Here is a 14992-nt window from a genome sequence, read left to right as displayed (position 1 = left end):
GTTGGCTTGTGGGCCATCTGAATTCCCTCCTTCGCTGGCACCCGTGCCAGAGCTTCACTTGTTCCCTTCATGTAGGGTACGCTGATGCGCGTGATAAGCCGGTGTTTCGTATCAAGCTGTGAGTGGTGATGTTGTCGACTTCGTTTTTGACGGCGGGCAATGCGGTGTATGAAGCTGCCCGTATATCCGCTCTTCTTGAGGTCGCAAATGATGGTTTCTTTTTCTTTTCGTCGGTCAGAATCACTTGAGCAAAGGTTCTTTGCCCTTGATAGGAGTGTGTTAACCACCGATGCATTATCACTTGTTGGGTGGTTGGAGTCAAATTGTAAGTATCTTCCGGTGTGCGTTGGTTTACAGCAAACTGAGAACTTGAGATGATCTCCCTGCCTTTGTAAAAGCACATCGAGAAAAGGTAAGATGTTTTTTTCCCGCTCTACGGTGAATTGGATGTTAGGCTCGATCAAATTGAGGTGTGTCAAAAAGTTGTCCACTTGAGACTTCTTCATGACGCAGAAGCATTCGTCCACATATCTTAGAAACACCTTGGGGCTTGCAGCAAAGGACAGGAGAGCCTTTTGTTCTGTGGATTCTATGCACTGGTATGTCGTGGCGTCAGAGATGGAGGCCCCCATTGCGGTTCCACTGGTCTTCTTAAAGTACTCTGCTTTGAAGCTAAAATACGTTTTACTTAGGCAGATTTTGAGGAGGCGGCAAAGTTCGTCCACGTTGAGCTTGGTCCTGTTGCTTAAATTGACCTTTTCCGAGAAGCGTTCTGCGCACGCGCGAGCGCCCGATGCCGAGCGGTGGAAGTCGGAACGAAAAATCGAGGAAAATCGGAAGGAGGCTGTATATCATCGAGTAGAACACGTAACTGCAGCATATATATAATTGTGTTACACGAAAAAAGAACGTTGACGGAAAGGAAAACACTGCGTTTGGGTGGACGCCACGGATGCCCTTCTTTAAAGTCGCGTTGGGCAGGCGCCGCTGCTCAGAGAGCGAAGAAACTGGTAGCGTAGCTCCCACTATCGATTGGTAGCGCAGGTAGGTCACTTCCTCGATTTTTAGTTCGTGCAGCCACCGCCTGGTGCCGTCGGTATGTGGAAAAGGTCCATTGCTGTCTTTCGCCAGGGTGTTTCTGGCAATCATGAATGCTAAGGTAACCGGAAGGCTTGTGAACTGTGATATAACATCAAACGATACCAGAATCTCCTCGGCGTTTATCTTTAAATGCGAAATCTGCTCCACGAAGTCGGTGGCGTTGCGCACATACGTTGAGGTTTTCCCATCGAGGGGAGAGATAGTGTAGTGAAGGTAGTTTGACAATGCTTTGAGCAAAAAGGTGTTGAAGTCCAAGATGGGTCGGAGGGGAACGTCAAGTTCGTATATTTTTGGAAGTCCGAGAAACCGGGGGTAAAGCCATTCCGCCAAATAAGGCGCAGGTTAACGCTCCTGGAATCTGGGTGGCCTTTGAAAATATTTGTAAGAACCTTGTTCAACTTCGACTGGACTCGTAATGCTAGGTCCCTCTTGAGTTTTTCATACGTGCAGCAGTCAAGGAGATCGCGGACCTTATGCTCGTAGACACCCCGGTCTAGGACGACCGTTGAGTTGCTCTTATCCGCTGGCAAAATCACGATGTTTTTGTCCTCTCGAAGCTTCCGAAAAGCTTGCACTTCTTCTCTTGATAAATTGTGTCGATGATGTTGTGGAAGTTTTGATAGCACACCAACCACTTTTTGTCGGTCTCGTTCGCGAGAGTTTGAATCCAGCTGCGCGATGCCGTCTTCTATTTTGGCAACCATTTTTGGCAAAGGTAGCTTCGTCGTTGTCATATTGACAACCACGGAAGCTGCTGTGTTTGTTCACGCAGTATCAGATGATCCTCCTCGCTTACTCGCAAGACGATTCTTCAAGGGCCGCAGTTGGTGAGCGCAGTGCGGTATAAAACGTATGTAAAGGTTCAGCAGCCCTAGAAACTCTCGTAGCTGACGTAGATTTTTGAGTTGTGGGAAATCTTGTATAGCACTCACCTTAGACGGAAGGGGTGTAACGTTAGCCAACGTGATCTACGTGGTGTCCCCGAAAGTGAAGTTCGATGACGCCTAATTCGCATTTGCTGGCGTTTATAAAAATGATATGAGCGTCAAGACGCTCGAAAAGTGCGTGGAGGTGTTGTTTGTGTTCAGTGTCTGATGTGCTGGCCACAAGGATATCGTCCAGATACGCAATACAAAAGTTCAGACCACGTAAAACTTGATCAATTGAACGCTGAAATGTCTGAGCCGCGTTGCAGAGCCCAAAGAACATGCGGACAAACTCAAAACGTCCGAAAACGTGATGATTACTGTTTTGGGGATGTCGTCGGGCGCGACCGGAATTTGGTAGTAAGCACGGACAAGATCAATCTTGAAAAACACCTTCTTGCCATGAAGATTAGACGTGAAATCTCGAAGACGTGGAATAGGGTACTGATCTGGTGTTGTAACCTTGTTGAGATGCCTCAATAAGGTTGTGACTTTGTTGAGGCGGATGGGCGCCAGTCCCCATTAGCCCAAGGCTAGTGGGGTCTGGCGCCCATCCGTGGGCCAGAAGGGTGGGAGTTTGAGAGAGACAACTCCAAGCTGCCAAGCACGCTCATCGTCAGCTTGCATGATGTCAACAACTCCGACTGCTGAGTGAGGTTTTGAGACGTTGGGCCCCTGATTTAGGGATTGGTTGGTCGTCATAATTAATATGTTTGCAATTATTACGGTGAAGGCTTGAAATCATTCCGCTCTCAAACCAACACTGCCAACACCGTCGAAATTGAAGGTCTTGCATTACCCTTACTTCCGTAGATGAAAACTTCTTTGTTGACGTCATAGACGGCATTCGGCCAATCGTGGAGGGCCGACCACAGCGACTCTTTCGATCGCACATGGTGTCAATAGTAATCACGGGTTCCTTACCACGGAAAGCGAGTGATTGAAACACGTGCCATATGGGGACGAACTCTCACGACGATTTACGGTAACTTAACATCTGGGATTGTGTGGTGCGGAAAAATGAAGGAACTTTTTAAGTCCAAAAAATACAACAGCAAGAAAACGTTTCATTACGATTGATTATCCCCAGTTCGCAGCTCACTTACTGTTGTCTCAAAATTACTTTGGTGTTGAACCGGCAATTCTCCCGGTTCTACAACGAAGCTTCCACGCTTCACGTGAGCTGAGCTAGCTGCAGAACGCGATAGCCATTGCCAGCTTAAGAAACGTCGGACCTTGCTTATTGCGGTCACGCGTGTTTCTCTGGAATTCGTTTTGTACTTTCTCGACGGATAATGGAGCAATCTCATAGTCCGAGCAGCGACAATCAGATGGTCCGGACTCGTCACACCTTAAGTTTTTGTCAAACTGCCAGTTGCTACATACCCTATACTCCCCCCCCCCCCCCCCAATGCTCCATCACCCGCCTCGTCCTTTTGGTGTCACCGGCATTGGCCAACATTTATAGGTGGCAACTCCAGTCGAAATGCCTTGTTTACCCACCAGTACCGTACCTGTTTTCAGATGAAGTGCCTACCCGCAACAAAAATATATCTGCTCGGACAGGGTGGTGCATTGGTGTACTGCGCCGCAGTGGGGTAAGGTATGCACCAGGTTATTCTGACGGCAATTTAAGACAAAATGTGTTCAATAATGTCCACTTTGCAATCACAAAATAAAGCTTAGCCAAAGCACTATCTTTTTACTTTTTGGGTTAGCTGCTGCGTTTTTGTGTATTTCGAACCAATTCATGGGAAGGGGCCGCAACTTGCGTTTCAACAAAACGGCTCCGGCGTCGTTTCTTTCTTTCCTTTTTTCTAGGGCGGCATCCTGACTCTTGAACTAAAATTAAACCATTATAAACGATAGTGTGTGCATAAAAACTTGATAGAAACTTCCGTGGCACAATATGTAGATACCATAATTTTATATACAAAATTAAACGGGAATGGCAAAAAGCGCGCGTAATAGAAGTGTTTATGTCAGAGTGCCTCCATTAAACAAGGTTTCACCTCCCAACGAATAGGGTAAGGTTTATTTTGTGAAAAGTGAGGTATTTGTTGACCAAAAACGCCCCGAATAGTTGCTTGAAAGAACAAAAAGCGCTTACAAAGAGAATTAAACTTGTGGCGAGGCAAGACATCAGTATCCCATTGTAGTAATTTTTGTTTCCGACCGACCATCGCTGTGCTTCGTTTACCTTAAGTCCAGGCGGAGCCGACGCCGAGCTGATGAAACAACCAGACAGCGTCAAAACCGCCCCATCATGGTGTCCGTCATTTTTTTTTAATGCGTTAGCATTCGTGTCCTGGTACATACGCTGACCGTAGACTGGCTTGGAGCACACGTATATAAAGTTCGCAACGTCGACGCGGCATGCAGTTACAGTCCCGGGGGCTGTGGAAGCTTGCTGGGAAACACCTTCTGCAAGCGCCGACAGATGGCCGCAGGGGCACATATTTCGAGAGGCTTGGCGATAGAACGCATAGCAACGGAGACTGCACTGGATTCGCTAATTATAGCGAGCGGTGCCGTGACGCAACACCTAACAACCGAAGATCGCTGGCGACGCGCCCCTTCGCATATTTCGTCGTTGCCCAGTGGTGGACAGCGGGTGTACCACACGGGGCGCGTGTTAACGCACCTAAGCCACCCCGTTCATGCCGCTTCGCGGCGAGTCTGTGTATGGCTCATTACGAAATATTAACCCATCTTTGGTTAATATTTTATTTTGCCGGCGGCCCAAGTACCCCGCTATCCCGCCTCCACCTCGGTTGCTAGGTGTTACGTCACGCCGTTGCTTTCAGTGAATCCTGTGCGTCCGCCGTCCTTCGCGCAAACATGATCTGCTTGCACCAGGGAGAAGGGGATTCTTCGGGTATGTTCACCCCCCGCGGAAAAGTACTGAGAGGCTGAATTCACCATGATTTGTTATATATAACCCCTGCGCGAAATGCTAACGCATTTCTTCGAAAATCAGCGTGGCGGGAGCAGCGATTCCCATTGTAAACAGAGACCTAGTGACTGGCACTTTTTGACGGTGCTTGATTTGTCCCATTAACTTGTAGCGTCGGCTGCGTCTCGACTTAAGCTGAGACGAAGTGTAGTATCACAATATTCTTATTCAGGAATAATAAGCAATACAGGGTAGGGTGCCTTCAAAGTTCGGCTGAATCACACATAAATAAGTTTGCTTATCTAGTCCTTATCTGGCAATTGGGCACATTTTACTCAATAAGTTTGTATTTGCTCAAATGCGAATGTTAGTAAAACTATAAAGACGAATTAAATGTATTCGTAAAAAGATGGTGAATATTTTGAGCGAATTATATAACCCTAAGAACTTGATTTAGGTTTACGTCAACTCACCACAGATACCACAGTATTCTATAAAAGGATATTTATTAACTCATTTATACTTATTTTAAAAGAAACCACTAAAAGATTGTCAATATTTAACGAATGACACCCTCGCTTGCTCATTGAAAATAACTGATTTAAAAAATATATTTTTATTTTGTTACCGAAACGTCCTCAAATCCTCCGTGCTCCAACCATTCTTCTAACCACTTTAATCATGATAGACAAAAAGGACTTCAGTTGCCTAGTTAATATCAAAATTAAAATTGCATACAAACCAATGCGAACTTTTTTTTTGCATGCAGGGCGCTGTACTGGGCAGGTTCAGATATTTTTCTAGGGTTGTCACTGGTGACGATGACCTTCGGAGGCTTCTCAGTCGGAATCCAGTCTTGTGCCATGTATATCGCCGCTACACCGCTTTTCCCTGAAAACAGCGGTGCACTAATTGTGAGCACTTTACTGTAGCTACAGTTTTATAATTTAAGCCCAATCACACAGCGCCACCTGTATATTTGGCAGGCTCTGGAGTAAATAACATGTATTATTTAAATATCTGCACTTTAAAGAAAAAATGGTTAAAACCAATGTTTAATTTTGTTCCCTAAGACAAGTTCAAACTCATCACTAAAAATGTAATATTTAGTTAAAATGTATACTTTTACTTTTTGTGCTAAGGGTAAGGTGGGAAAATTTGGACAATTTAATTTTTAATTATAGTATTCATTTTGAATTAAATATTTTAAAATCACAGTATGATGATATTCTTAGATGCGAAGTGACCTCGGGAGGACCTCGGGAGGACCTCGGGTACCTTCGGTGACCTCGGGGAGGGAGGCTCACGTGACCCCCCCCCCCCCCCCACGAGGTCACGCGACCCCCTCCCCCCTCCCCGAGGTCACGTGACTCCCCCTCCCTCCCCCCCGATGTCAAGTGACGCCCCCCCCCCCCCCGGAGGAGATTGATGAATGAGGGGAGGAGGAGGAGGAGGAGGAGAGGGGTATACCCTCCCCTCAGTACCCTTCCCTCCTCCTCAAGAGCTACGCTCTAATTCGGCGTTACAGGTAGTTGTAAACGGCTTTCACTTTTTTTTCTTTTATACGTTCCGACCATCCTAGGCACCGAGAGATTAAGAATATGACTCAGGAGGAACCAGAACACTTCTGCCTTACTGTCATGCGCGTTATCGAATGCCTGATTGTCGCGTTTTGCCCCGCGCGTGTCCTCTTACGTAAATATTTATTTCGTTAAAAAACGCTACCACACATTGCTCAAATTTTGTTCGGATGAAGCTAATAGAGTGTACCAATAAAATTAAAGCTTAGCTTGGCAGAATAGTGGGTGCCAACCAGGCTGCACGTCTCAATGCGAAACCTCGCACTGAATTGTGCGCTTTTTGGCGGGGGCTAAACACGACAACCTCAACTTTGCATTTATTTTCTATGGAACTCTCATTCCGATAGCTGTCAAGCTTTACACATGCAACGTTTACAGGTTACGGCACCTCTGGGTGAAGTTTGAACGTACTCCGATTGCTGGTCTAGGGGATAGATGGAGAAACACAAGCTGTCGCATTTTGCCTCGCGTCCTATTTTACCCCGCCTTACCCTAAACAGATTACAACCAAAGTGGTAGGAACAGATGATTACACGCATCTTTCTTAAAAAATAATATATTTATAATTTTTTTAGAGAAGTAGGAACATGGGTACTTATACCTTCTCTATATAGTTTAGATGTATAGAGTGTCCCAAGTCACTAGGCTCGATCTAAAATGGACCGTAAAAATCGACGCCTGCACAGAGCAATCTAGGCTTTTTGCCAAAGGTGTATTGCACAGGTCGGTTTTTTCTTCTAAAATTAGAAAGAGTAGCTCCCTTTCTGTAAAAAATAGGGCCAAGATACTTGCCAAGGTCAACGGCAAACGGCGACGCAGACGACCGAGTCGAGTTGCGGGATGTGTTTGGCGTTCCTATCGATAGATGTCGTCGGGAGCAGCGTCGGAAGGTGCAGCCGACCAGCGGAAAAAAGCAGCCTCACTCAGACGAAATCCGTTGGCAGCAAAAACGCCGTCGTTATGCAGACGTGATTTTTTTTTTTACTTTAAGTTTGGCTTTTATTGTCCGCATTTGTTTTTTAACCAAAGGAACGTTACAAAAAATATCATGCTCATTTTTATAAGCCACGGTGGTTGCAAGCCGTCTCGAGAAGGAAGCAGGGCCATCTATTAATACGAGCGCCACTCGACTTGGTCGTCTGCGTCGCCGTCCGCCATTGACCCTGGCAAGTTTCTTGGCTCTACTGTTTACAGAAGGAAAGCTACGCTTTGTAATTTTACAGGAAAAAAAACGACCTGTGAAATACACCTTTGACGAAAAGTTTAGATTGCTACGTGCCGGCGCCGATTTGTACGGTTCATTTTAAATTGAGCTTGGTAAATAGGGACATCCTATACTTCCCGCAACTTTGAGCCGTGATATATTTCACCACTTTATTGTGCATTAATTACCACTACTTCGTCTGACTTTCGTTGTTACGTAGTTGTGAAAAAAATTGACGTGTGAAGTATAGCTAGTAATATGAATTTTGCTTCTCATGTGTCTATATTAGGCTACAATGGAATGTATGTTTGGACTTGGAGTCATGACAGGCTCTGTCATCTCAGGCCTATTAGTTGATGTAAGTAGACAAACATTTTCGTTCATTAATAGAATTGCTATGCTCTGTAGATGTTAAGGATAAAAAGGGTTACAGTAGCCATAACTGGATACATAATTTTACCTGTGTAATTATGATTTGTGCACCCTAACAAACATAAGTACAATCTATGTTATAGATGTATTTGCAATTTATGATGCCATTTGTGGCTAATGCTTAATTGCTTCTTGTTTATAAGGGATCTCAATTAAAAAGAGGTGTTCATACAAAAGTGATGTAAGATTCGGCAAGCTTTGCAGGAGCATTAATATGGCTAAGTGCTATATTTTGTATATGTTTTAGGGACGGGATTTAATTTCCCTTCACTTTAGCGTACAATAGCGACACTGCGTGCACACTGACTGATGACGCATTTAGCTGCATCGCCTTACAGTTACGAGTGCAAGGATGTTAACATACTATATTTGTGATCGTGAACAATCCAATCACAATGTTTTAGCCATTTATTTTTTCGCAATTAAATGTATTAAATCGACTACATGTTCAAAAAGAGTGCATAAAATAGATAGTCAAAAATTCGCATAATATCCAACTTCCAAAAAACAAAACTTGCTTTGTTAGAAATGCAAACTCATCCAATCTTAACTAAATATTTAATTCATTTGCAGTTTCGAGAAAATATGTCTGCACGCTTAAATTATTGACGCAACTGCGTTCTTCATATCGATAATAAATTCAATTGCCTGTGTGGTTAAAAAGCTAGAATTTCCCTATAAGCAATATGATTGTAAACCATTCTGCATAATCAAGGAACATATAAATTTTGACAACCTAATGGAAAGAGATTTTAATCCATCAATAAATGAGCTGATGTCCGGTTAGGCCTCTTTCAGAAACGCTAAAGCAACTTAATGCGAGATAAAATTCGCTTAAAAGCGCTGCGTATTTAATCCCGGAACAAAAGAGGTAGGGAAGACATACAGTTACAGCAAGTATTTCACACTGATCATTAATTGTCAGACCTCGCAGACCAGCCTGTTGTGCGTGTCTCTATTTTATACATCAGGATTACAGATGGGACAAATATTCAGTTGCCATTCTTCTTATCTAATTCTGAAAGGTTACTCGCTGTTGCCGCACATGAAAAAAAGATTGCTCCACTTCGCCTTTTTTTTTTCTCTGTTGTATATTGTTATGCTTTGTGAGGAGAATGGAAATAATATTGCTGTGTTGTTAGTATGAAGTTTTTTTTTTTTTTTTTTTTTTTACCATTGCTGTGCATATTTTTATCGCAGCTCTGGGCTTTCCCGCTGCCCTTCTTTGTGGTGGGCGTGGCCCAATCTGTGTTCTTCCCGTTCTTTGCTGTTAACGGAGTGACTCCCGAGGGCCAAAGGAATGGTAATACTATACATTAAGCAATATAAATTTTATGATAACCATATAGGCTACCTTTATTGCAGATACTGTTGCAGGTATTTACCTTTTTACTTCATTATGAAAACCCTATGATAATTCTAACAGCAATATAAAAATCTGCCGTGTACGTTTTACTGAAACTTTACTGCACTAACTTAGTACTACTATGCCTTGTATTAGCATTATTTGGCAAATTGCGTACGCTACAAAGCCAACGATTTAATCAGAGCGTTAAAGCACGACACGTGACAACGCTCCTTGGGGTAAACTTCTCCCGCTGAAAGCGGTAACATGTTTCGCTCGCCACTCTGCTTGGCTATAGGGGCCCGTAACGTGCGCTTGTGGCCAAGTTAAGCTTAGAGTGTATCTAGGCCGTAGATTTTCCGATTTTAACCGAATAAACAGATCCGTCCGTGTCAAAAAAATACAAAATCAGCTAAGACAAAAAAAAAAAGAAAAAAAAAAGAACGATATACATTTGTTGGTGTAAAAAATAAAATATTTGCTAAAACCGTAGAACACAGATTTCTGAGAGTTTTTCCTCCAGCTATGACCGCTTATGTTAAAGCTCTGCCGTCTTAGGCTTGAACATGCAGTTTTTCATTGGAGAATTTTTCAGCGATAATCACCATTTTGATCGTTTGTCGGAATCAACACCCCGAAATAGAACGATATATATAGAACAAATAATAAAACCTGAAAACTCCCACCGTTTTCTTTTTTATAAGGAAAACGCCGAACATCTATGGCCTATTTGCGAATCCAGCGACCTATAGGGGGCGCCACCGCCGAACAAACATGGAGGCTGGGAACAGGTACCGTTGTTATGGTGTACTAGAATAGTTCTAGTACACCATAGCGTCGTCCGCTCAGCCGGACCGCCCGAACGGGTGGCACATTCAATTTAACAGATTTTCTTTTTTTAATGCCCTATTTTATAGGTATTTGAACTGCGATGGGTTAAGTGTATCTGGAGCACATAAACTTGCAGAGCACAGTCTTGTTTTCCCGGTGCTTTTTGTTCTTTTTATGTCAAACCTTTGTTTCGGAGATTTCGTTCAAAACGGAAACTATGGGCTTCCGAGAGACGGTAATAGACTCGAATCAGTTTTGATCAGCTAAGGGAATCCGCGATGACTACAGTATTGTTTCACCGAGAGTAATCTTCAGCTAACTCGCATGCCTTGACCATGCGACTTATCTGTCCGCGAAATCGAGCTTCTGTGCGTATACCCGCGCTTAAGAAACAGCTCCAATCGTCTGCTCGGTCGAGAACACAGGTTGCAGGAAAATTACGAAAATTAAGCAAGCGCTTCTTGAGCCAAGGAGCATGTTAACTCTCTTCCCACTAAGCAGTTGATACTCGTATTTCAATTGAGGTTTTAGTAGGAATCGAGAAGTAATTTTGACGAATATGCGGATTATGTATTATATTAAGTACAATGGTCCCACTAAAGCGATATTAGTATATTCTTCGGGTTGAAATATGAGCTTAGTTGACTAGCTATTACGTGAAGGAACTGCTGAATAAAAGCATATTTGACAGACAAAGAGATACAACTTAAACTCAGCCAAATGGTTCTAGCCCGCAGCACGACGACGAATGCGGACAAACTGAAGAGAGTCTTGATCGGAGATTCACGCAGAGCCTCTCTGTATTGAACTTGTCTTCGAATCCAACGAAGAAAATGAGTAATATTTGTGGCCGGACAACCTGAGCAATGTAGACGTATATTGCTGCTGGCTTCGACGGGGGTATGATATAAATATTGGAGGCGCGATAAGTCATAATGTTGTGACAGCTTCTAACTTTGCGAGACGCGTCCCCCACCTTTTGAAAGCAGAAAATTTCCCTCATTAATCGTACGCACGCAGGGAGCATGTTTTCCGAAATCAAGTAATTATAAAATCAGCCCAACGCCTTCGGTGTGGTCCAGATGCTTTTGGAGAAAAAGCAGCCAAGATGAATAGCCAACGCACCGACCGGCGTGAGTGGCTCAATCTTGAAGCTAATCGAACACAACCAAACTCAAGAAAAGCAGTTATCGGACCTTCCCATTCACTTGATAACAACATTGGTGTCCCTCCAGGGAAACACCTCGTCTGTTTTCCTCAGTCCACTGTTCGACATCCTTATAAAAAAAAAAAAAACGCTTATCAGTTACTAAGTAGTCGTCACTTTGAATGCGATTTAGAACAGACAATAAATCAAAACGTTTTACCGTGATTCATCCCCATCCAAGAAATCGAAAGCACGCGACCGTGTGTTGTGGAGTAAACGGGCTTTCAAACACGTGATGAAAAAAAAAAAACATTCTACTGAGGCTTCACCACACTAATGAACACTCAGGCAAACTTAAGAAATATTCGGACCTTCGTCAAATTACATTGTTCGCCACCGCGCCGATAACACGTGTCCGCGAAAGCCGCCAGAGACGCGGAGAGGCGCAAAGCGACCTGTTAAGGCTGGTTCCCGGTTTTCCCGCTTGGTGGTGTCCCTTTTGCTGGAGTCGCCTATCAAGGGTGCCTATGACAATGTGAACCAAAGGAACCTGTGGGACATAGTGGAGATCTTAAACCTAGATGAAGGACTAACAGCCCTATTAAGAAACATTTACAAAGATAATAAGGTGATTATAACATGGGAAGGAAAGGCGACGGGGAAAATAGAGATAAGACGAGGCCTTAGGCAGGGGTGCCCGTTATCGCCTTTGCTGTTTATGTTGTATCTGAGAGGATTGGAGGATAGACTAGAGAAGAGTGGGCTTGGATTCGACCTTTCGTACAGTAAGCTAGGCCAAAAAATTCAGCTATCCTTACCGGGATTGATGTATGCGGCTGATATTGTACTAATGGCTAACAACAGGACAGAGTTGCAGGAATTAATGAGAATCTGTGGTAAGGAAGGAGAGGAATTAGGTTTAGAATTCAGTAGTGAAAAATCAGCAGTCATGATTTTTAACAATGATGAAGTTGAGAGGCTGAAAATACAGAATATTACAGTTGAGAGAGCTAGTAAATACACGTATCTAGGAGTATGGATATGTGACGGTGCAGAATATCTCAGTGAGCATGAAAAGTATATAATAGGTAAGGCCAACAGAAATGCAGCTGTAATGAAAAATAGAGCTCTTTGGAATTACAAGAGGTATGAGGTGGTGAGAGAGATTTTGAAAGGAGTCATGGTCCCTGGCTTGACTTTTGGAAACGCAGTGCTATGCATGAAATCCGAAGTGCATGCAAGACTAGAAATAAAACAGCGCGGAGTAGGTAGGCTGGCTTTAGGGGCACATTGCAAAACGCCAAACCAGGGAGTACAAGGAGACATGGGATGGGCGTCTTTTGAGAGCAGAGAAGCGGTGAGCAAGATAGAATTTGAGGATCGGTTGAGGCAAATGGAGGGGGACCAATGGGCACGAAAGGTTTTCAGCTATTTATACATGAGGAGCATAGACACAAAGTGGAGACAGCGCACTAGGAAATTAAGAGGAAAGTTTTTAGGCTATAGTGGAGATACGCAAGAGCAGGTCTCAGTTAAGAAGAAAGTTAAGGCCACAGAAAGAGATCGATGGCTAGACGGAATGCAGACAAAGACGGCTCTGGAAAGTTATAGATTAAACAAAACAGTTATTGCCAAAGAAAGCATTTATGACAATTCTAGGGGAAGCTCATTGTTGTTTGAGGCGAGGACGGGTGTTCTTTGAACCAGAACATACAGAGCGAGGTACCAGGAAATGGATACAGTGTGCACTGCTTGTGGAGAGGAGGACGAGACGGCTGAGCACTTGATAATCTACAGTAAAGGGCTTCACCCTATACCTACCGAAGACAACATAGATTTAATAAAGTCATTGGGTTTTAGAGACAGCGAAGGGAGTGTGGATTTCAAGACTGTAGAGATTACCAAGCAAAGATTAAGTGAATGGTGGCAGAAAGCGAGGGAAAACTAGGTATTTTCTTATTAACTGATGGCAAGGGGGTTTTATAGCCCCACTTTCTTTGCAGAGCGGAGTGAATATAGATTTCACATTCAAATATTCTAAGCTTAAATGGTAAAACAAAATGGCTAGGTGGCATAAGCTACCGCCCGATCCGAAGGGCTCAGCCGCATTCATCCATCCATCTATCCATCCATCGCGAATTCTGTTGTTGATTGATATTTTTTTAATGCGCCCCTCTCATGACTGGGCATATATGTAAGGTACCTTTATTTTTGTCTTTTTTATTTACTGATGTTCTCTAGTATCTTCTTTTTCTACTGTTACGAATACTGAACATTATTTTCATACTTTCCCGTGCAATCTACTGCTTTAACTAATTTTGTTTAATATTTACTAGGTGTTGTATTGATATGACTGCTAAAGTACTAGTATATTCTCGTCGCGTACGCTCGACGCGGTGCGCTTATGGGCTAGAAAATCGATTAATTACATAATAAAAAATAACAATGCAATTGTTATTTTATTAATTAAAAGTCAAGTTGCTACTAATAATTAAATCTGACGAAAATTGTCAGTGCTAGATAAATAAACTGAGAACTCTGTGACAGGTTAAGTGCGGAGTGTATTCGTACATCACACACGCACATCCAATAATGTTTTCTTACGGAACGCGCAGTCAGAACCAATATGCAGGGCGCTAATTACCATACGTTCCTTCCCATTGAAAACTAACAAACTCCTCGAGTCAATTTAAATCTTACGGTGAGTGTGCCTTTCCGAGGCAATGAACATACGTGCAATGGTCGTCATTAGGCGGTGGAAACCTCGGAATTCCGACTCACAAAATGACTTGTTTTGATTTTCAGTTACGCCGCGTGCGTCCGACGTCCAGCAGCCTGCTGCGGCGAACGTGCCCTTCGGGCGATTGCTTCGGGACCCCATTTTTATGCTGAACATTCTTTCCGTGGTGCTTTCGTCGGCAATCATGGGATTCAACGACCCAACGTTGGGGCCCTATCTCGTGCAGGTATGTCTTTCATCGGTGTCCTACTTTCCCGTATTTCTTTTTCTTTTCACTGTTCATTAATGTTGAATTGCCTCCTTACCAAAACCAACCCAGATTTCGCGAACGTTCGTTGCGCAGTGTGGCCTAGCATGGTGGAAGCAATAGTCTCTCACAACTTAAAAAACGCAGGGCAACGTATGATCGCACCGTAGCGAATGAGAAAGCAGCATGACCTTATAGGAACACAGAGGAACCAATCACGAAGCAAGAACCGCGAGCATATAAGCCACGCCCTAAGTGACATAAGCTTTTAGTGAAACAACTGCGCGAACCAAGCACGCTAACCGACTGTGCGAACCAACTGCGTGAATCAACTGCTCGTTTTCGCAGGCATCGCACGCTGACGTCACGTTATGAGCCACCCCCCCCCCCCGCCCCCCCCCCCCACCCCCCCGCCCCCACCCCACGACGCTCTCTCGCCTCAGTCCGACCATTTGAAGTGTCGTCGCAAGAATTAAACTTAAAAAAAAAATAGAGCAGTCCTTCGTTAATTTACGTTACAGTCACAGCGATAGCTGTGTCATG

At 43.9% G+C, this 14992-nt stretch overlaps 1 protein-coding gene across 1 annotated transcript in view; it reads left to right on the top strand.

Annotated features, from left to right (window-relative positions):
• The first annotated feature begins 8002 nt into the window (after positions 1 to 8002).
• LOC115318485 overlaps positions 8003 to 14992 on the top strand; it is a 37343-nt gene continuing 30353 nt past the window's right edge. The window contains exons 1-3 of the mRNA XM_040504006.1: positions 8003 to 8065; positions 9340 to 9442; positions 14268 to 14428. Of these exons, the coding sequence (XP_040359940.1) occupies positions 8003 to 8065; positions 9340 to 9442; positions 14268 to 14428 (327 nt within the window). The remainder of the gene's footprint in view (positions 8066 to 9339; positions 9443 to 14267; positions 14429 to 14992) is intronic.

This window comes from Ixodes scapularis, unplaced genomic scaffold, assembly GCF_016920785.2.
Source record: "Ixodes scapularis isolate PalLabHiFi unplaced genomic scaffold, ASM1692078v2 PGA_scaffold2__306_contigs__length_199485367, whole genome shotgun sequence".
Classification (NCBI taxonomy): domain Eukaryota; kingdom Metazoa; phylum Arthropoda; class Arachnida; order Ixodida; family Ixodidae; genus Ixodes; species Ixodes scapularis.
This window is presented reverse-complemented; position numbering and strand designations above follow the sequence as displayed.